This window comes from Scleropages formosus, chromosome 14 (assembly GCF_900964775.1).
Source record: "Scleropages formosus chromosome 14, fSclFor1.1, whole genome shotgun sequence".
In the NCBI taxonomy this organism is placed as follows: domain Eukaryota; kingdom Metazoa; phylum Chordata; class Actinopteri; order Osteoglossiformes; family Osteoglossidae; genus Scleropages; species Scleropages formosus.
In genome coordinates this window covers 4,600,185-4,617,265 of record NC_041819.1, presented here as the reverse complement: position 1 = coordinate 4,617,265, position 17,081 = coordinate 4,600,185, and the positions used below count along the sequence as shown (strand labels likewise).

The 17,081-nt window shown below is 44.1% G+C and overlaps 1 protein-coding gene across 1 annotated transcript in view; it reads right to left on the bottom strand.

Annotated features, from left to right (window-relative positions):
• Nucleotides 1–3,416, bottom strand: part of LOC108918293 (protein diaphanous homolog 3-like) — a 204,922-nt gene extending 201,506 nt beyond the window's left edge. The window contains exon 1 of the mRNA XM_018725417.2: nt 3,177–3,416. Coding sequence (XP_018580933.2) covers nt 3,177–3,320 — 144 coding nt within the window. The 5' untranslated portion in view covers nt 3,321–3,416. The remainder of the gene's footprint in view (nt 1–3,176) is intronic.
• Nucleotides 3,417–17,081: the final 13,665 nt, after the last annotated feature.

Genomic DNA, 17,081 nt, shown 5'->3' with positions numbered 1-17,081 from the left:
TAACAAAGGTGATGCATTTTGATGGACATCTAAAGACGAGCATGACTGACAAGAGGAAACAAAATTCTTAAAGTTTCGGGGGGGCGCAACTTATGGAGGTCCAAAGCCATTGACTGCTGACCCCATGAGGACGTGTTACCACTGTAACAGTGAGAAATTCTAATAATGTATTAATGTTTTCAAATAGCAGTATTTCATATGCTCAGGTGGTCTGTAGACTTCTCTTCAATCCCTGATCTGGTTATTCGGTGACTGATAATCCACAAGTGTTCAATAATGTACAGACAACTCAGAGATGACTTATGCACCTGACCCTAGAGAAGGACTTCCACTAAAATAATTTGTATTGTAAAATGCATTTACCATAGACATCTTCTCAGAAGGAAAATTTTGTACGTACACACACACACACACACACACACACACACACACAGAGCAAAAGCAAGTCATGTCTAGAGCAGAAAACAACACTACACTAAAATGTTATGAAGCTGGTTATCGCCACCCCGTCCTGGGTGTGTCTCCTTCCCCCTTTGGCCTTACGCCCTGTGTTACCGGGTAGGCTCCGGTTCCCCGTGACCCCATATGGGACAAGCGGTTCTGAAAATGTGTGTGTGTGGGGTTATCGCCACCTCGTGAATTTTGGATGCAACTGCATGGTTGGTGGAGAGGGCTGAAATAAAGGCGAAGCCAGTCCAGGTACATGTCCTCTGTGGGGGGTTCTTGCGATTACCCATTATTTATCTTTATTTGGCCACAATTAAGAGTGCTACATTCATTCTGGCCCTAGGTGCTATTTCTAACTGGGTTGCATTGCAAGCTAACTAAATGAGAATGGTGATTTGTCTCAATTCAGTAGGGTAAGCTTACATTAGTATCTCCACTGCTATATGCAAGGAAGTAGACTTTCAATTATGTATAAAGATAATGGGTGCTGTTCAGCCCAGTTTCCTTATGATAGCACAAGCTAAACATTAAACCTATATGAAAACTAAGAAATAATAAATCTAGCTTAGTTCAGGCATGGCGACCAAACATTTTAATTTGAATTGCTTTACATAACTGACAACGCATAAATGGACCATCTTAGCAACCAAAGAACAACAAAACCAGTAACATTTTCATGTCGTTTCACACAAAACAAACTTGAGTTTGAAAAGCTCTGAAACAATGCAACAAACTTAGCAGAATATTACTAGTTGCATGAAAAATCATGTTTCACTTAGAACGAGAGTATGAAATACAGAGCACTGGATTGAGAGCCATTTTGTTGTATCCTTTCGACTCAACTAAAATATCAAATAAAGCTTGGACAAAATATTCTGACAAACAATATGACAGTGTATAAAAAGCCAGTTTTTTTTTTTTTTTTTTAAAGGGTCCTTCAGTACACATACCCATGAAGTCCAAAGGCTTAAAGACACTGCAAAGCCACTGTTAAAACTGACAAAGTATTGCATTCAATCTTACAGCTTTCCATTGTTCAAGAGAACAAACTTCAGTCACCCACCGATACATTACTCAATGCTGATTCTTTTTTTTTTTTTTTGAAAATTTTAAATTCTAAGCACTTACAAAATAAAAGCCCCAAGACTACGTGTAACCACAATGTGACAGACAGACCATCACCCCAACTTAACATAGCCACAATATTGTGTGCTGTCCCTATCCAAGTTAGAAAAAAGGGAGGGAAACAAATTTTAAAAGTGACTAAAGTCTAAATCCATTTTTGTTCAAATAGACATTTAACACATACCATGAGACTACTGGAAAAACAATAAAAGCTGCTGAAAAGTTCTAGTGGAATCGATCAGATTCCATGCAATAATTAAATTGCTATTTGCTCCATTTTAATTCATACTGTGTGTATAACATTCATAAACCATGGTCCATTAAGGTTTAGGCAGTTTGGCCCAAAATGTTGCCTAAATTCAGTAGATGCTGAAATGTTTGAAGCGGGAACAGGCACTATAAGAACAAAAAATGAATTTGGTGTCGATTTTACGAGCAGTTGAGTGATGTATGCTAGCAAAACAATCATATCACACAAAAAGTGCTTCGATAAACGCATGCCTATATCCAAAGCTCTTCTACTGAAGGCACTAGTGGATCCTTACAATGCAGTTTACAATGTTAAAAATAGTTGTCATAATGACATCCATTTATACAGAAGGGTAGTCTTACTGGAGCAATTCAGGGTAAGTACCTCGCTCCAGGATACTACCGCACGGGTATCGCAACCTCGGAGCTACACGCTGCCCCCAACAAATTCATTTTTAACAGGAAATACCACAACGAAAAAGGTCACTTGTTTGTGTTTTCGGGACTGATGTCAAGAGAGAGGATCCTGAATCGGGGTTGTGCCCTGTGATGTTCAGACACTCAGGACGAAAGTGTCACCTGTGTGGTGCATCTGCAGGCCATGCTGAGCTGAGCTCAGTCAAAGGGTAAAATTAGAACAGGGATTACCTTGTCTAATCCTCCTTCCCTTGCTGACCTCAGCAGTGCAACATTACTGTCTCTGGCCTCTTGTGGCCCACACCAGACCCTCATGGCAGCTGGTAGTAGTTAGAGCTCCCGCCTTTAGACCCAAAGGTAGCAGGTTGGAGCCTCCCCTTGAGTAAAGCACTTACCCTAAATTGCACCAGTAAAATTACCCAGCTCTAGAAATGGGTGATAACTGTAAGCCTCTACTTGCAACCTTAACTGAAAGTGAATTTGGAGAAAAGCAGCTACATGAATAAATGTACACACTACACATTCTCAAAGCTCCTGTTCTGGATCACATTGGCCCTTAATAACTCGTCTCGGCACATATTTTCTCCTGTCACTGCAGTATTTTTTTTTTATTCCCCCCCTCTCCAACATCCTCAGAAAACACTCCTGAGACCCCACACACAGCTAATCAGTGACTGTGTGTGTATTTTCTAGCGCACCGACCGTAAGTTACGGTTCTTTCAGCAGGAAACGCCTTCGTATAGCACTTTTATTTACCTTTTTTTATTTTTATTTCACATGCTCCACATACATATTGCATTTTTGTGCCATTAAGAAACATGCTGGTTTCCAGACCAAAGCAGGTATCGTGTGTACCTTTTTTTTTTTTTTTAAACGGCAACACTGAATGTTTGCCTAGCTCGTTTGAAGCTGGCAGAAACTACCTACGTGATACTTACAAATTTGAGTTTTTTATTATCTCCTTCGTCGCTGCCCGAGAATGTTCCAGCGGCTGCTGCAGTAAAAACCTTCTTTCTCTGGAACTTGTTCTCCCTGCCCGACTTGCCGCAAGAGTCGTGACGTTGATGGTAGTAATTCTCCATAATCAGGCAGTACTCGGCTATGTATGATTATTAGAAAACTAGCAGTGAGTGAATATTTAATGCTACAGCGCCGCGCCCCCGCGTCACTTTAACACATTTTTCTCCGGCTCAGTCGGTGATGGAGAAACAGCTCCGTCCCTGTTAACCCCGTCCGAGTCGCTGCGCTGGGCTGGAGGGATTCTCCGAAACGCCGCCGAGCTCGTTAGCTAATAATAGCGATAATCCAATCTTGTATTGCAAACGCTACCAATTGTTCTGCTTGAATCGCTAGAAAACATTAAATCCGATTTATAACCATAACTTGAAGCGACACCACAAGCTGTCAAACGGCTAGCTGCCGCGCGTGCACAACTATAAGGAATCTCTACCAGGATTTCAGAAAACTGAAAAACCCGCCACAATTCGGCCAACAAGACCTCGGCCAAAAACAATCCGATTGGATTATAGGGTCGCGTTTGACAAAAACTATTGGTTAAAAAATATGTCATTCACATATTTCGCAACCTCCAGATGTCCAACCCACTCTGCCGTGGCCGTTGGTTTTGAGGAATGTTTGTCCGCCAGGGAGCCCTGGGCACAAACCAATTACAATCCGCCCTCAACTAGAAACCCTAATATGATTGGTTAGAAAATATGTCAATAATATATTTGACAGCTCAAGGGCCCAATTAATTCTGTGCTGGTAGTTTGTAATGACGAAATTTGGTCCATCCTTGCAGAGTCGTTCAGGAATTTTTAGGCGTTTATATGGTCATGTGACATTTTTAAATACAGTACAGGAAATGCAATGCTCCAGGATATGTCCTTTGTAAAATCCTTTTTTTTTGTAGCATCTTCATTTTATTCACTTTGCAAAATAAAGTCCCCCATTACTGGAACACCCAAACCATGATCAATTACACCACCTAAAATACACAACTAATACTTAGGTGGATGACCAGAACACGTTGCTAATCCGATCCTGTTTCATACTACACTATGTTAACCTTTATTGAATTTTAGCACATAATCTGGTAAAAATAACAATAGTGTAAAGGCATACAGATATTTTCTTCTTGGAGGGTCCCACAGATAAACAAGTTTTGTGCATATTTAAAAGACTATTTCAGTGTAAACCTTAGAAATGCATGCAGCTTAGTGTTATGTCCCTACTCTTGGCTGTAACTATGTAATGCAACGCATTACTTTTGGAGACACACTAACAATATATAGGCTCCTTTTGTCAACATTTGTCGCATTTTACTTGCCATCTTGCTTCATCCCAAACCAGTCTTATACTATCAGTCACAGCGTTCCTGTTGAACAAGCTACATTACAGATGAACAAATCATTCCTTGCCATATTAGCTATTATCAAAGGGTTTTACTCTTCAGATTGCTACATGATTCTGTCATAGGAACACTAGCCAGACTTTTTACTCCATCTCCAGATCATGTCACTAAAGCTCATTAAAATCCCAAATAAAAATAAATGCTGATTAGCTTTCTTGAAAAACATTCTGAATTTGCATTAAGTGTAATCAAACTCCTCTTTACACAATAAATCACATCCATACTACTGATTATACTCATTATAGTTTAGTATCTTATCTAGTGTAGTGTCTACTGTATATTTATTACAAAGGTGAGCTATACAAAATAAACCACCATGGTGCTGGTGTGGCAAAGTCTGAGCTTCACTTCTGACTCTTAACGCTGATTAAAGAATAATAAAGACCTGGAGGTTCCAGTGGGTTTAGCTACAGGGTTGAACTCATCATCTGCCGATGATGCTACAGTTCAACAAGTTCTCAGCCCTCAAATCCTGAACCGGTCTTTTCTCCATTGTGTGACCAAAATCTTGTTCAGTAGACCTGCCATCTGTGACTTCTCAGATGGTCTTAAAGAAGGATCTTGTTCCATAGGGTGAATGGGTTGGGCAGTATTCCTCCTCATCAAACTTCAAAGTGTTCCAATACAACTCTTCCTCTGACATGCCATCTTGCTTAAAACAGGCATGGCATTCTGAGAATGCAAACCATTTCTTCTCTTTAGCCCTCTCAGTCTTTTGTGGCCAATCATCCCACTTCTCACACCATCTGTCACACTTCACATGTTTGTGAGGGGTGAAAGTGCTAATGGAGATTTTCTGTATTTGAAGGTAAGACAAGCCCTGCAGTACAAAAGTATGTATTAGATCACAAAAATAAGCAGAAAAAGGAACAGATATTATATAAAATATATACAAATATACATCATACTTCACACTTACAATATACCTAAAAGTAACCCTTTAAAAACCTTCCCTTCTGCATTTAAGAAGAGAAAAGCAAAGCATTATCAGAGGTATCTCAGTAATGCATATATCCAATAAATATTGATTCCATTTCCATATTAGTTTCTTCTCTTGATATTTCACTCATGAAAATCATTGTCATTTTTGTTAGAATCCACAATTAAAGAACAATGATTATTCCAACCAAAAAAATACAAACTTTGAAGATTTCATGCTGCCATCATGGCTCAATGGCAAGCAGCCTGACATTCCAGTAGCTACTCTAAGGAGAATAACGGCTAGTGAGTGTTGCCACATTTGAGACGACAATCTGAGAGTTACTGAGGAAGAAAAGAGGGCCATTGTTACAATGAATGTAGCAATTCTTAATGCTCTGGCGCAGTATTTTATGACAGCAAAGAATGTCATCAAAGGGTGCATACTGCCTTGTATAAAAAAGAGGTGAACATTGACACTTTTGTCACACAACTGAGAAGGCAGTGACCTGTGAATATTGGCTATTGAAAGATGAGCTAATAGAACAAAGTAGTTTTGGGTTTTACAACTGCACATACCCAGCATCTTCTTCTACAGGAATACGATCTCAACCTTTTCAATTTCAGTGCCATAGGAATCTGCTGAACTACAGAACTGCGTACACAGTGGGTAAAATTTGTAAATTGGCTATCCAGAAACTGTAAGCATAGCAGAGAAATTGACAGAGAAATTTTAGAGGAAGCCACAACTGGAACACTGTGAGATAAGTTAGTCTGCCTTGCTGTAAGAACTGTGGAAATGAACAGAATCGATGAAAAGACTAGTTTGTAAAAAGTATCATGTGTTAATGGGAAGATATAGGATTTTTGAACGGGGATGTTATACTTGAAAAGGCCTTTTGGCTGCTGATTGCATATGATATCTAGTGGTATCGGTATTTTTTCAAATTAACGGAGGGGCAGCACAGCGAGTAGCACTGCTGTCTCATAGCACCTGGGTGGTGCGAGAGGATGCGAGTTCCATCCCTGCCCAGTGTGGGTTTCCTCCCACAGTCCAAAGACATGCTGTTCAGGTTCCCCTGTAGTGTGTGAGTGACAGAGAGACCGTGTGTTCCATTGATGCATGAGTGACCCAGTGTAAGTAAAATAGTTACTTTGGTGAATGTGTGCGGGCTGATAGCGATAAGAGTTTACTGGAAGTCGCTCTTGAGAAAAGCGTCTGCTAAATAAACAAATGTAAATGTAACTGGTGTCGGATTACTATAACCAATTTCTGCATCCCTGCTACATCAGCATCAACCCAGCAAACTTTCGACATCTTCTAGACTAGTAGTAGCAGACCTGGCACCTGTGTGTGTACTGCATTTTTCATTTTATGATTAACTACAACATGTCAGTTACCTGATGCTTTAAGGACAAAGAAATAAGTTGAAAATGATCATAAGACACCTTAATATTTATGCTTAGGAATTGTCCAGAACATAACTTAGTACAACACATCACAATAACTGTGAGGTACAAACCGTTAGGCAACACCTATGCTGACATCCGTCAACATTTATTGTACTTCCGTTTCCGGGGACATCGTGACGTTCCACCAAATGACCTTTTAACCATGACCTGTTCGCACGTGACAATCTTCGGTCGGTGATTGGTTATCAGGGAAGTCTCGTGGCCCGTGTTGTTTCGGTGGACGTGGGAAATGAGTCAATATTTGTTTTTTTTCTTCAGTACGGGGATGGATGGCCGTGGTAATGAGTAATAGGGTGCGGTGTGGTGTTCAGTATGTTAACGTTTATCTGAAATTCGTTTCTGAATAAAAAATGACGGTGGTGAAGTGAGCCTCGGCCTGCAGTGCTTCATAGCTCAACTTTCCCTAACAGGAGAAACACTCGAGGAACTCATTATTCAGCCGGTTTTCAACAGCCAGCTGCACTGTTCGATGCATTTTTATTAATTAATTACGTCAAACGAAATAATTAAAAACACGAACAGTATTAAAACCAAAAACAGCAATGAAAAAAATCAAGATTCCGTGTAAATTCCACCGCTGAATGAATCTCACTCCCAGGCAGGCACAGCAGGATCTCATTGGAAGGGAGCAGAAAAACGCTAAAGCAGCGTTTATTTTAAATGTCATATTCGAACACCAGTATTACAAGAAATTGATTCACTCGCTCCAAAGACCCCGTTTCTTCTAAGACCTACACGTCAAGCCAGGCTTCCCACTCTGCTTAAGACCCTCAGATATGCTGGCCTTAATACGCTGGCAAACGGTCGCCCAATCATTTCCCCTAGAAGTGCCCCCACTGCTTGCACACATTATTTACAAGTTACCCATAATGCAACTATTTACATTAACCAAATCTTCCCGCCTAAACACAATAACAAGTAAGGTCGTTAATAGGTGCGTTTAGAACCGTTACACCAAAAAAAATCTGTCATTCTAAACAAGTTTGTTGCACGTGTACAATATCCAGATCTATGTGTAGCCTACATGTGTACATCCTGTAGTGTCACAATCCTGACACAAACGCCTCAGCAGCAATTCCATCATTGGCTTCAAAGATGTGCCCACTGAGCACACACTACATCCTCCACTCGCAAGAGCTGTAAAACCCTGTCATTGACATTGAACATTTTCAACTCACATACATTCAACAATAGAGATGAATGAAGAAAAAGCAATAGACACTAGAGAATACAAACAGATGAGAGCAATTTCTGTTATTTTTTGATAATTACTTTACTGAATACCTCTCCGTGAACCGCCACCTTACCGTGGTGGAGGGGTTTGAGTGCCTGAATGAGTCCGGGAGCTATGTTGCCTGGGGCTATATGCCCCTGGTAGGGTCTCCCATGGCAAACAGGTCCTGGATGACAGACGAGACAAAGTGCGGTTCAAAAACCCCTTATGAAGAAAATAAAATCGAGGCTTTCGTTTACCCCGCCCGGTATGGGGTCACCGGGGCCCCACCCTGGAGCCAGGCCTGGGGGGGGGCTCGCATGCGAGTGCCTGGTGGCCAGGTCTATGCCCACGGGGCCTGGCCGGGCTCAACCCGAAGCCATGACGTGGAGTTGCTCTTCGGTGGGCTCACCACCTGCTGGAGAGACCGTAAGGGGCCAGTGCATTGTGATTTGGGCAGTGGTCGGGGCCGAGTGCCCGGCCGACCCAAACCTTGGGCGCCAACTCTGGTTTTTGGGACTTGGAATGTCACCTCACTGGCGGGGAAGGAGCCTGAGCTGGTGCGGAAAGTTGAGAGATACCGTCTAGATATAGTCGGGCTCACTTCCATTCACAGCTTGGGTTCTGGAACCACTCTTCTCGACCAAGGGTGGGCTCTCCACTATTCTGGTGTTGCCCAGGGTGAGAGGCAGCGGGCGGGTGTGGGCTTATTAATAGCCCCCCAGTTTAGCCGCCATGTGTTGGAGTCTACCCCGGTGAATGAGAGGGTCATCTCCCTGCGCCTTCGGGTCAGGGAACGGTCTCTCACTGTTGTTTTTTGCTTATGCGCCTAGTGGCAGTGTAGAGTACCCGGCCTTCTTGGAGTCCCTGAAGGGCGTGCTGGAAAGCGCTCCCACTGGGGACTCTGTCGTTCTACTGGGGGACTTTAACGCCCATGTGGGTAGCGACAGTGACACCTGGAGGGGCGTGATTGGGAGGAACGGCCTCCCTGATCTAAACCCGAGCGGTGAGTTGTTATTGGATTTCTGTGCTAATCACGGTTTATCCATAACGAACACCATGTTCATGCATAAGGGTGCCCATCAGTGCACTTGGCACCAGGACACCCTAGGTCGGAGGTTGATGATCGACTTTGTAGTCGTTTCTTCTGACCTTCAGCCATATGTCTTGGACACTCGGGTGAAGAGAGGGGCTGAGCTGTCAACTGATCACCACCTGGTGGTGAGTTGGATTCGATGGCAGGGGAAAAAGCTGGACAGACCTGGCAGGCCCAAACGCATAGTGAGGGTCTGTTGGGAACGTTTGGCGGAGGCCCCTGTCAGAGAGGTCTTCAACTCCCACCTCCGACAGAGTTTCAACCAGGTCCCGAGGGAGACTGGGGACATCGAGTCTGAATGGACTATGTTTCATGCCTCCATTGTCGGGGCGGCGGTTCAGAGCTGCAGCCATAAGGTCTCTGGCGCCTGTCGCGGCGGCAATCCCCGAACACGGTGGTGGACACCGGAGGTAAGCGATGCCGTCAAGCTGAAGAAGGAGTTCTATTGGGCCTGGCTGGCTCATGGGACTCCTGAAGCAGCTGACAGGTACCGACAGGCCAAACGGAGCGCGGCTCTGGCAGTCGCCGCGGCAAAAACTCGGGCTTGGGAGGAGTTTGGTGAGGCCATGGAGGAAGACTTTCGGTCGGCCTCAAAGAGATTCTGGCAAACCGTCCGGCGACTCAGAGGGGGTAAGCGGTGTTCCACGAACACTGTTTACAGTGGAAGTGGTGCGCTGCTGACCTCAGCTGAGGATGTCCTTGGGCGGTGGAAGGAGTACTTTGAGGATCTCCTTAATCCCTCCGACACGCCTTCCGTAGAGGAAGCTGAGGCTGGGGACTTGGAGGGGGACTCGTCCATTACCCTGGCTGAAGTTGCTGAGGTAGTAAAAAAACTCCTCGGTGGCAAGGCTCCGGGGGTGGATGAGATCCACCCCGAGTTTCTCAAGTCTCTGGATGTTGTGGGGCTGTCTTGGCTGACACGCCTCTGCAGCATCGCGTGGAGTTCGAGAACGGTGCCTCTGGACTGGCAGACCGGGGTGGTGGTTCCTCTTTTTAAGAAGGGGGACCGGAGATTGTGTTCCAACTATAGGGGGATCACACTCCTTAGCCTCCCTGGGAAAGTCTATGCCAGGGTACTGGAAAGGAGAATCCGACCGATAGTCGAACCTCGGATTCAGGAGGAACAATGCGGTTTTCGCCCTGGCCGTGGAACACTGGACCAGCTCTATACCCTCACTAGGGTGCTGGAGGGTTCGTGGGAGTTTGCCCAACCAGTCCATATGTGTTTTGTGGACCTGGAGAAGGCATTCGACCGTGTCCCTCATGGCATCCTGTGGAAGTTGCTTCGGGATTATGGGGTTCGGGGCTCGCTGTTACGGGCTGTTCGTTCCCTGCATGACCGGAGCAGGAGCTTGGTTCGCATTGCCGGCAGTAAGTCAGACCTGTTCCCGGTGCATGTTGGACTCCGCCAGGGCTGCCCTTTGTCACCGATTCTATTCATTATCTTCATGGACAGAATTTCTAGGCGCAGCCAGGGAACGGAGGGTGTCTGTTTTGGTGGCAGCGAGATCTCGTCTCTGCTTTTTGCGGACGATGTGGTCCTGCTGGCTTCATCAAGTCAAGACTTGCAGCGTGCACTGGGGAGGTTTGCAGCCAAGTGCGAAGTGGCGGTGATGAGAATCAGCACCTCCAAATCCGAGGCCATGGTTCTCAGTCGGAAAAAGGTGGATTGCCCCCTCCGGGTTAGTGGGGAGTTGCTCCCTCAAGTGGAGGAGTTCAAGTATCTCAGGGTCTTGTTCACAAGTGAGGGAAAAATGGAGCGGCAGGTTGACAGACGGATCAGTGCGGCGTCCGCAGTAATGCGGTCATTGTACCGGTCTGTTGTGGTGAAGAGGGAGCTGAGTCGTAAGGCGAAGCTCTCAATTTACCGGTCGATCTACGTTCCTACCCTCACCTATGGTCATGAACTCTGGATCATGACCGAAAGAATGAGATCGCGGATACAAGTGGCAGAAATGAGTTTCCTCCGCAGAGTGGCTGGGCGCACCCTTAGGGATAGGGTGAGGAGCTCAGTCACCCGGGAGGAGCTTGGAGTAGAGCCGCTGCTCCTCCGCATCGAGAGGAGCCAGTTGAGGTGGCTCGGGCATCTGTTCCGGATGCCTCCTGGACGTCTCCCTGGGGAGGTGTTTCGGGCTTGTCCCACTGGGAGGAGGCCTCGGGGCAGACCCAGGACACGTTGGAGAGACTATGTCTCCCGGCTGGCCTGGGAACGCTTTGGGGTTTCCCCAGAGGAACTGGAGGAGGTGTGCTGGGAGAGGGAAGTCTGGAGGACTCTGCTCGGACTGCGACCCGGCCCCGGATAGCGGAGGAAGATGATGATGATGATGATGACTTTACTGAATGGGGGGGCGCAGTGGCGCAGTGGGTTGGACCGGGTCCTGCTCTCGGGTGGGTCTGGGGTTCAAGTCCCGCTTGGGGTGCCTTGCGGCGGACTGGCGTCCCGTCCTGGGTGTGTCCCCTCCCCTTCTGGCCTTACGCCCTGTGTTGCCGAGTAGGCTCCGGTTCCCCGCGACCCTGTATGGGACAAGCGGTTCTGAAAATGTGTGTGTGTGTGTGTGTGTATATATATAATATTTATATATAATATATATAAGCATTCTCTGACTGTATTCACATTTATTAACATTTTTTATTATTATTATTTAGCAGATGCTTTTCTTCAAAGCGACTTCCAATGAACTCTATGTAGTGTTACCAGCCCACACACCTTAGTAACCAAGGTGACTTACGCTGCGAGATACACTACTTACAATGGGTCACTCATCCATACGTCAGTGGAACACACACACTCTCTCTGTCACTCACACACTATGGGGGAACCTGAACAGCATGTCTTTTGACTGTGGGAGGAAACCAGAGCACCCGGAGGAAACCTACACAGACACGGAGAACATGCAAACTCCACACAGTATAGTACTGTCTTTATTATTGTATTTAGTTATTATTATTGTATTTATTTAGAGGGGACATAGCGGGCTTTGGCAAGGTTCTGCTCTCTAGCAGTTCAGGGGTTTGAGTCCTGCTTGGGGTGCCTTGCGATAGACTGGTATCCCGTCCTGGGTGTGTCCCCTCCCCCTCCAGCCTTGTGCCCCAATTGGGACAAGCGGTTTCAGATAGTGTGTGTGTGTGTGTTATGTTGTCTTTATTATTATTATTATTATTATTAGTTGTAGTAGTAGTATTGACTAATACTAAAAATCTTTAAACAGATTCAAAAGTCACATTATATTCAATAACACACACAGAAAACAACAAATTAAACACTACACAATGCAGACTGATTTGATTAATTTCTCTTCTTTTTCCAAAATAAATGTATTGAATAAAGATTCACATTAGAACTACCATATATATCACAAAGTCATAAAAGCCAAAACCACTTATTATCAAACAGATCTGCAAAACCAGCTCTTGCTTCAAACTCACAGCATCAGCTGTAATTCCACATATCAGCTCTAAAACACCAAACATCAATTTAAAATATCCTGACTAATCTGGTCCATTTATGCAGCAGGATATTCTTACTTTTTTCATTCAGGATACGTGTCTTCATCAAGAGGTACATTATACAAAGTGACCATCAAACCCTCTTCTAACCCCCTGACCTGTGGTCAAAAGGATGAGTGTCTAAAGTTAAAGTGTCTACCTTTCCAAGCATTGAAATAGGTAACTGGAGAACTTTGAATGTAGAGTCCTTATATTTGACTTAAAGAATGTAAAAGTCCTTTCTGATCTGTCTTGGCTTATAAGTACCTTCCTCATAACTGTTAAAAGCCATTTGCACTGCAGTGCACACCACACACACCACATCACTAGATAGCTTTTGCTGATGCTGCATTTGGTGTCATCTGCAGTATTCATGGAGTTTACATCTGACAAAAGCCTTGAAATGAATGATTCAGGACAGACCATAGGTTTAAATAATGCATCATAAACAGGGGGCAGCAATGAGTGTGGGTTGCTGTGGCTTTCACCTTATAATCTGAAAATGTGTTCTCATGCAGCCCAAATGATCACCGTTTCCTCGGAAGCACCTCTGTGCCTTGCAGTGTGTCTCGGTTCCGCAATCTCAACTCTTCACTTCTCTTTTCCAAGCACAGCACTTTTGAAGTAAGTGACCACACTTAGTGATTCAGGTCTAATTCAGGAGAACGTACACGCGCGCGCACGCACGCACGCACACACGCACGCACGCACACACATACACACACACACACACACACACACACACACACACATAGAGAATGACTACAACCGCTTGTCCTGAACAGGATCACGGTGAGCTGGAGCCTAACCCGGCAACTGGGGGCAGAGGGCTCAGGGGGGGAGGGTGCACACCCAGCACAGGACACCAGTCCGTTGCAGGGCACCCACATCGAACCCCAGACCCACCACACTGCGGGCCTCAGCCAAATCTTCTGCGCTACCACACCCCCATATTTGAGGAGTGAATTCTCCATAATTCAGGAGTAAAATACAATACATAATTCTAGACCCCTCACATCCAGGCCACTTCCTCTTCGAACCCTTGCCATCTGGCCGGCACTACAGAGCACTGAGCACCAGGACAGCGAGGCACAAAAAAGTTTCTTTCCTCAGGCCATCTACCTCGTGAACAGCTAAATCCCCCCATAGAGAGTAAACCAGTGCAATACACAATGCTATTTATATTTATATTTATAACTATTTATCACATCATATCTCTTACTCACACTCCCTTGCATTTGTAACTAGTCACTATTTTTGTATATAATATTGGGTACTGTATATTTTTATATATTTTTCATCCCTTATTCACTTACCCTATCTTCTCATCTATCTTGCCACTGTCATTCTGTCTGTGCTGTGGAAGTTCCTGTCACCAAGACAAATTCCTTGTATGTGTGAACATACTCGGCAATAAAGCTCGTTCTGATTCTGATTCTGAAAATGAAGCACACATGATGCCAATGTTACTCATTCTTTGTTTGATTTCTCACCACTAGGTGATGCTATTTTCTCAACCATTATTTACATATCCAATGATTCCAACACTTGCAGTGTTTTAAGCATAACAGAGCACTTGAGTGCACCAGGGTGCACTACTGTCATATTACACATTCTGCTCCTTTTTTTGGGGTAATTTTACAATCACAATTTTCTACCCATTATGGAAGTGGTTGCAAATTAAATTCTGTTAAATATGTGATTTCATCTGTGCAGTTTATATGAAAATATTCCCTCTATCATTATTAAACATGTTGTCTACCATAATGATATTACAATTTTTTAATCATGACTAGTTTTTTTTATTTTTTTTCTGTTAAGGTACCTTACAGAAAAAGGAGTACTGTCTTGTCAAAGCTCCTTGAAAGATGTTTTTGTGACAGTACCCAGAGGAAATTTTAATACTTCTGATATTTCGGAATCTGAACCGCAAATATCAAACCTGGCGTGTTTATTTCCTGTGTGAGTACACATAATAATAATGGCCTTTTTTGGAAAATTCTATGTAATAATTATATCAGCGATGTTTTATCAATTTTATTTAGATTTTAGGGGGGTGCGGTGGCGCAGTGGGTTGGACCGGGTCCTGCTTTCCGGTGGGTCTGGGGTTCGAGTCCTGATTGGGGTACCTTGCGACAGACTGGTGTCCTGTCCTGGGTGTGTCCTCTCCCCCTCCAGCCTTATGCCCTGAGTTGCCAGGTTAGGCTCCGTGACCCCGTACAGGACAAGTGGTTCAGGAAGTGTGTGTATTTAGATTTTCTCATGATCTTTTGCTACTTTCTGGATGTGAGGAAGATGTAACAAGTATAATCTTTAAACAGGTTCCATTCTTCCATTACTTATTAAATCCTTAATAATGGGAAGTTTTACAGATTCCATTTTCTTCTTATGATACAGATTCATTTTCAAGAGTGAAAGAGGCTCTTTTTTGTGAAAAACTTTCGTAATGAGCACAGCTAGGATTGTAAGATTGTTCTGTAATTGTAACATTTTTTTTGTGACTCTCAAGTCACTTTCATGCCTAAATCACAGTCAGAAATAGCTTAATAATACTGATCATCTGTTTGCTGCATAGTTTCTTTAAAATCTCTGTTTAAGTAAAGCTCAACTTAATTAAAACAAAAAAAAGCTATATAAGACTTTAATGTTATTAATACTGTCAAGCTTTGACATTAAAATTAAATCTAAAGTGACTGAAAATAAAAATAAGGTTTAGTGTTCACATCTCCTAACAAAGTTCAGTGTTCACGATGTTCCCACTGTCAACTTTCTTTATTATCTCCGTGTTGTTTCACCATGGTAATAGCACGCCCCTTCTTAGTGGCTCAATCAAAATTACCAGCGCTCACATGTACCGTACACAAGTTGTCAATGAGGTGGAAGCAAACTGATAAAAGCATTTCCTTCTTCCATTGATCCAATTTCAATACGCATTTGTCCGGAGCTGGGTCGTGGTGAACTGGAGCCTATCCCAGAAGCACTGGGTTCAAGGCTGGAGGGGTTCACTTCGGGTGGGATGTCAGTCCACTGCAGATAAGGCGTTCCCACACGTCTCTTATGTTTGAGTGTGTGCTTTACTGCCATCCTTTGGCTCAGTAGGTAAACACAGGTCATGTTTTTTGCTCCAAACTGAAATTTTAGAATACAAATAAGTGAGGAAAAATGACATTTTTTGAAAAAAATAAATGATAAACACTTGGCAAAGGTCTGTTTAGAAATTTATAAGCCCCCTTCTCAACAGGAACAGGCAGTGTGGCTGTATCAATGTTATCAACAGTTTTTTTGTCCAAGTGCAGTGAATGAACTGACCACAAGATGTCTGTAATGGCAAAGATATACAAGGATTTACAAATTTGGACATAAAATTTAGCCTCTGTGAGAAGTGAAAATGGATGGCAAAATGTGATTGCAAGAAAAAAATAACGATCGGGGGGCACTTAATTTACAGGCTGCCCTGGGTTCCAGAGCTGAGAACATCTCCCATTAACATCGGGTTGACAAATTGTGGATTCTGTGGCAGCTGGTGATTTAATTTACCTTGGAGTATATTCAGCGAGAGCCTGTTAATTTCCCATCACATTAGAGAGCTGCACCTGATTCCTACAGAAATGGCCCCGAAACACACGCGCCGTGCACACCTTCGGTAATTGTCCGAAGGATTTCGGTGCCTGGGCTTCAACTCAAGGGCCCGCTTCCCTCCTCCAGGTGGGAGGTCCCCGTGTTCTCCAAGGTACACAAAATGTGTCAAGCGGCAGCTCTGAAAGACGCCGAGGATTCCCAGGCAGCTCCCGGGGTCCTGCGGGTACAGCTGACAGATGGACACACCACCTGCGTGGGCCTCGAACTGAGGCACCTGTCAAAGCTCAGGTGGGCCCAGTCGGTACCCGGCTCCAACATCTGCTGCCTGAACACAATAGCACCACTGGGTGATCGCACATGAAATTAGGGAAATGACTTCCTACTTAAATCCTTGCATAATTACACATGTCCTACTTGCTAATCTTTTACCACGTCCAATTTTATGACTCGCAGATTAAGTACATAATAAGGAAATAATTTGTTTTGTCTTTGACAGATCTCACCACAGCCTTAAGTTTCAGTAAATGCATGAAGGATGAGGACAAAGATAACTGGCACTTCTCCGATTCCATGTACTATAGAACATAAAGCAGTCAAGTAAATTTTATATGTAAATCAGCCATTCCTTGTCAGATAACTCAGTATGGCAACTACATCCATAATAA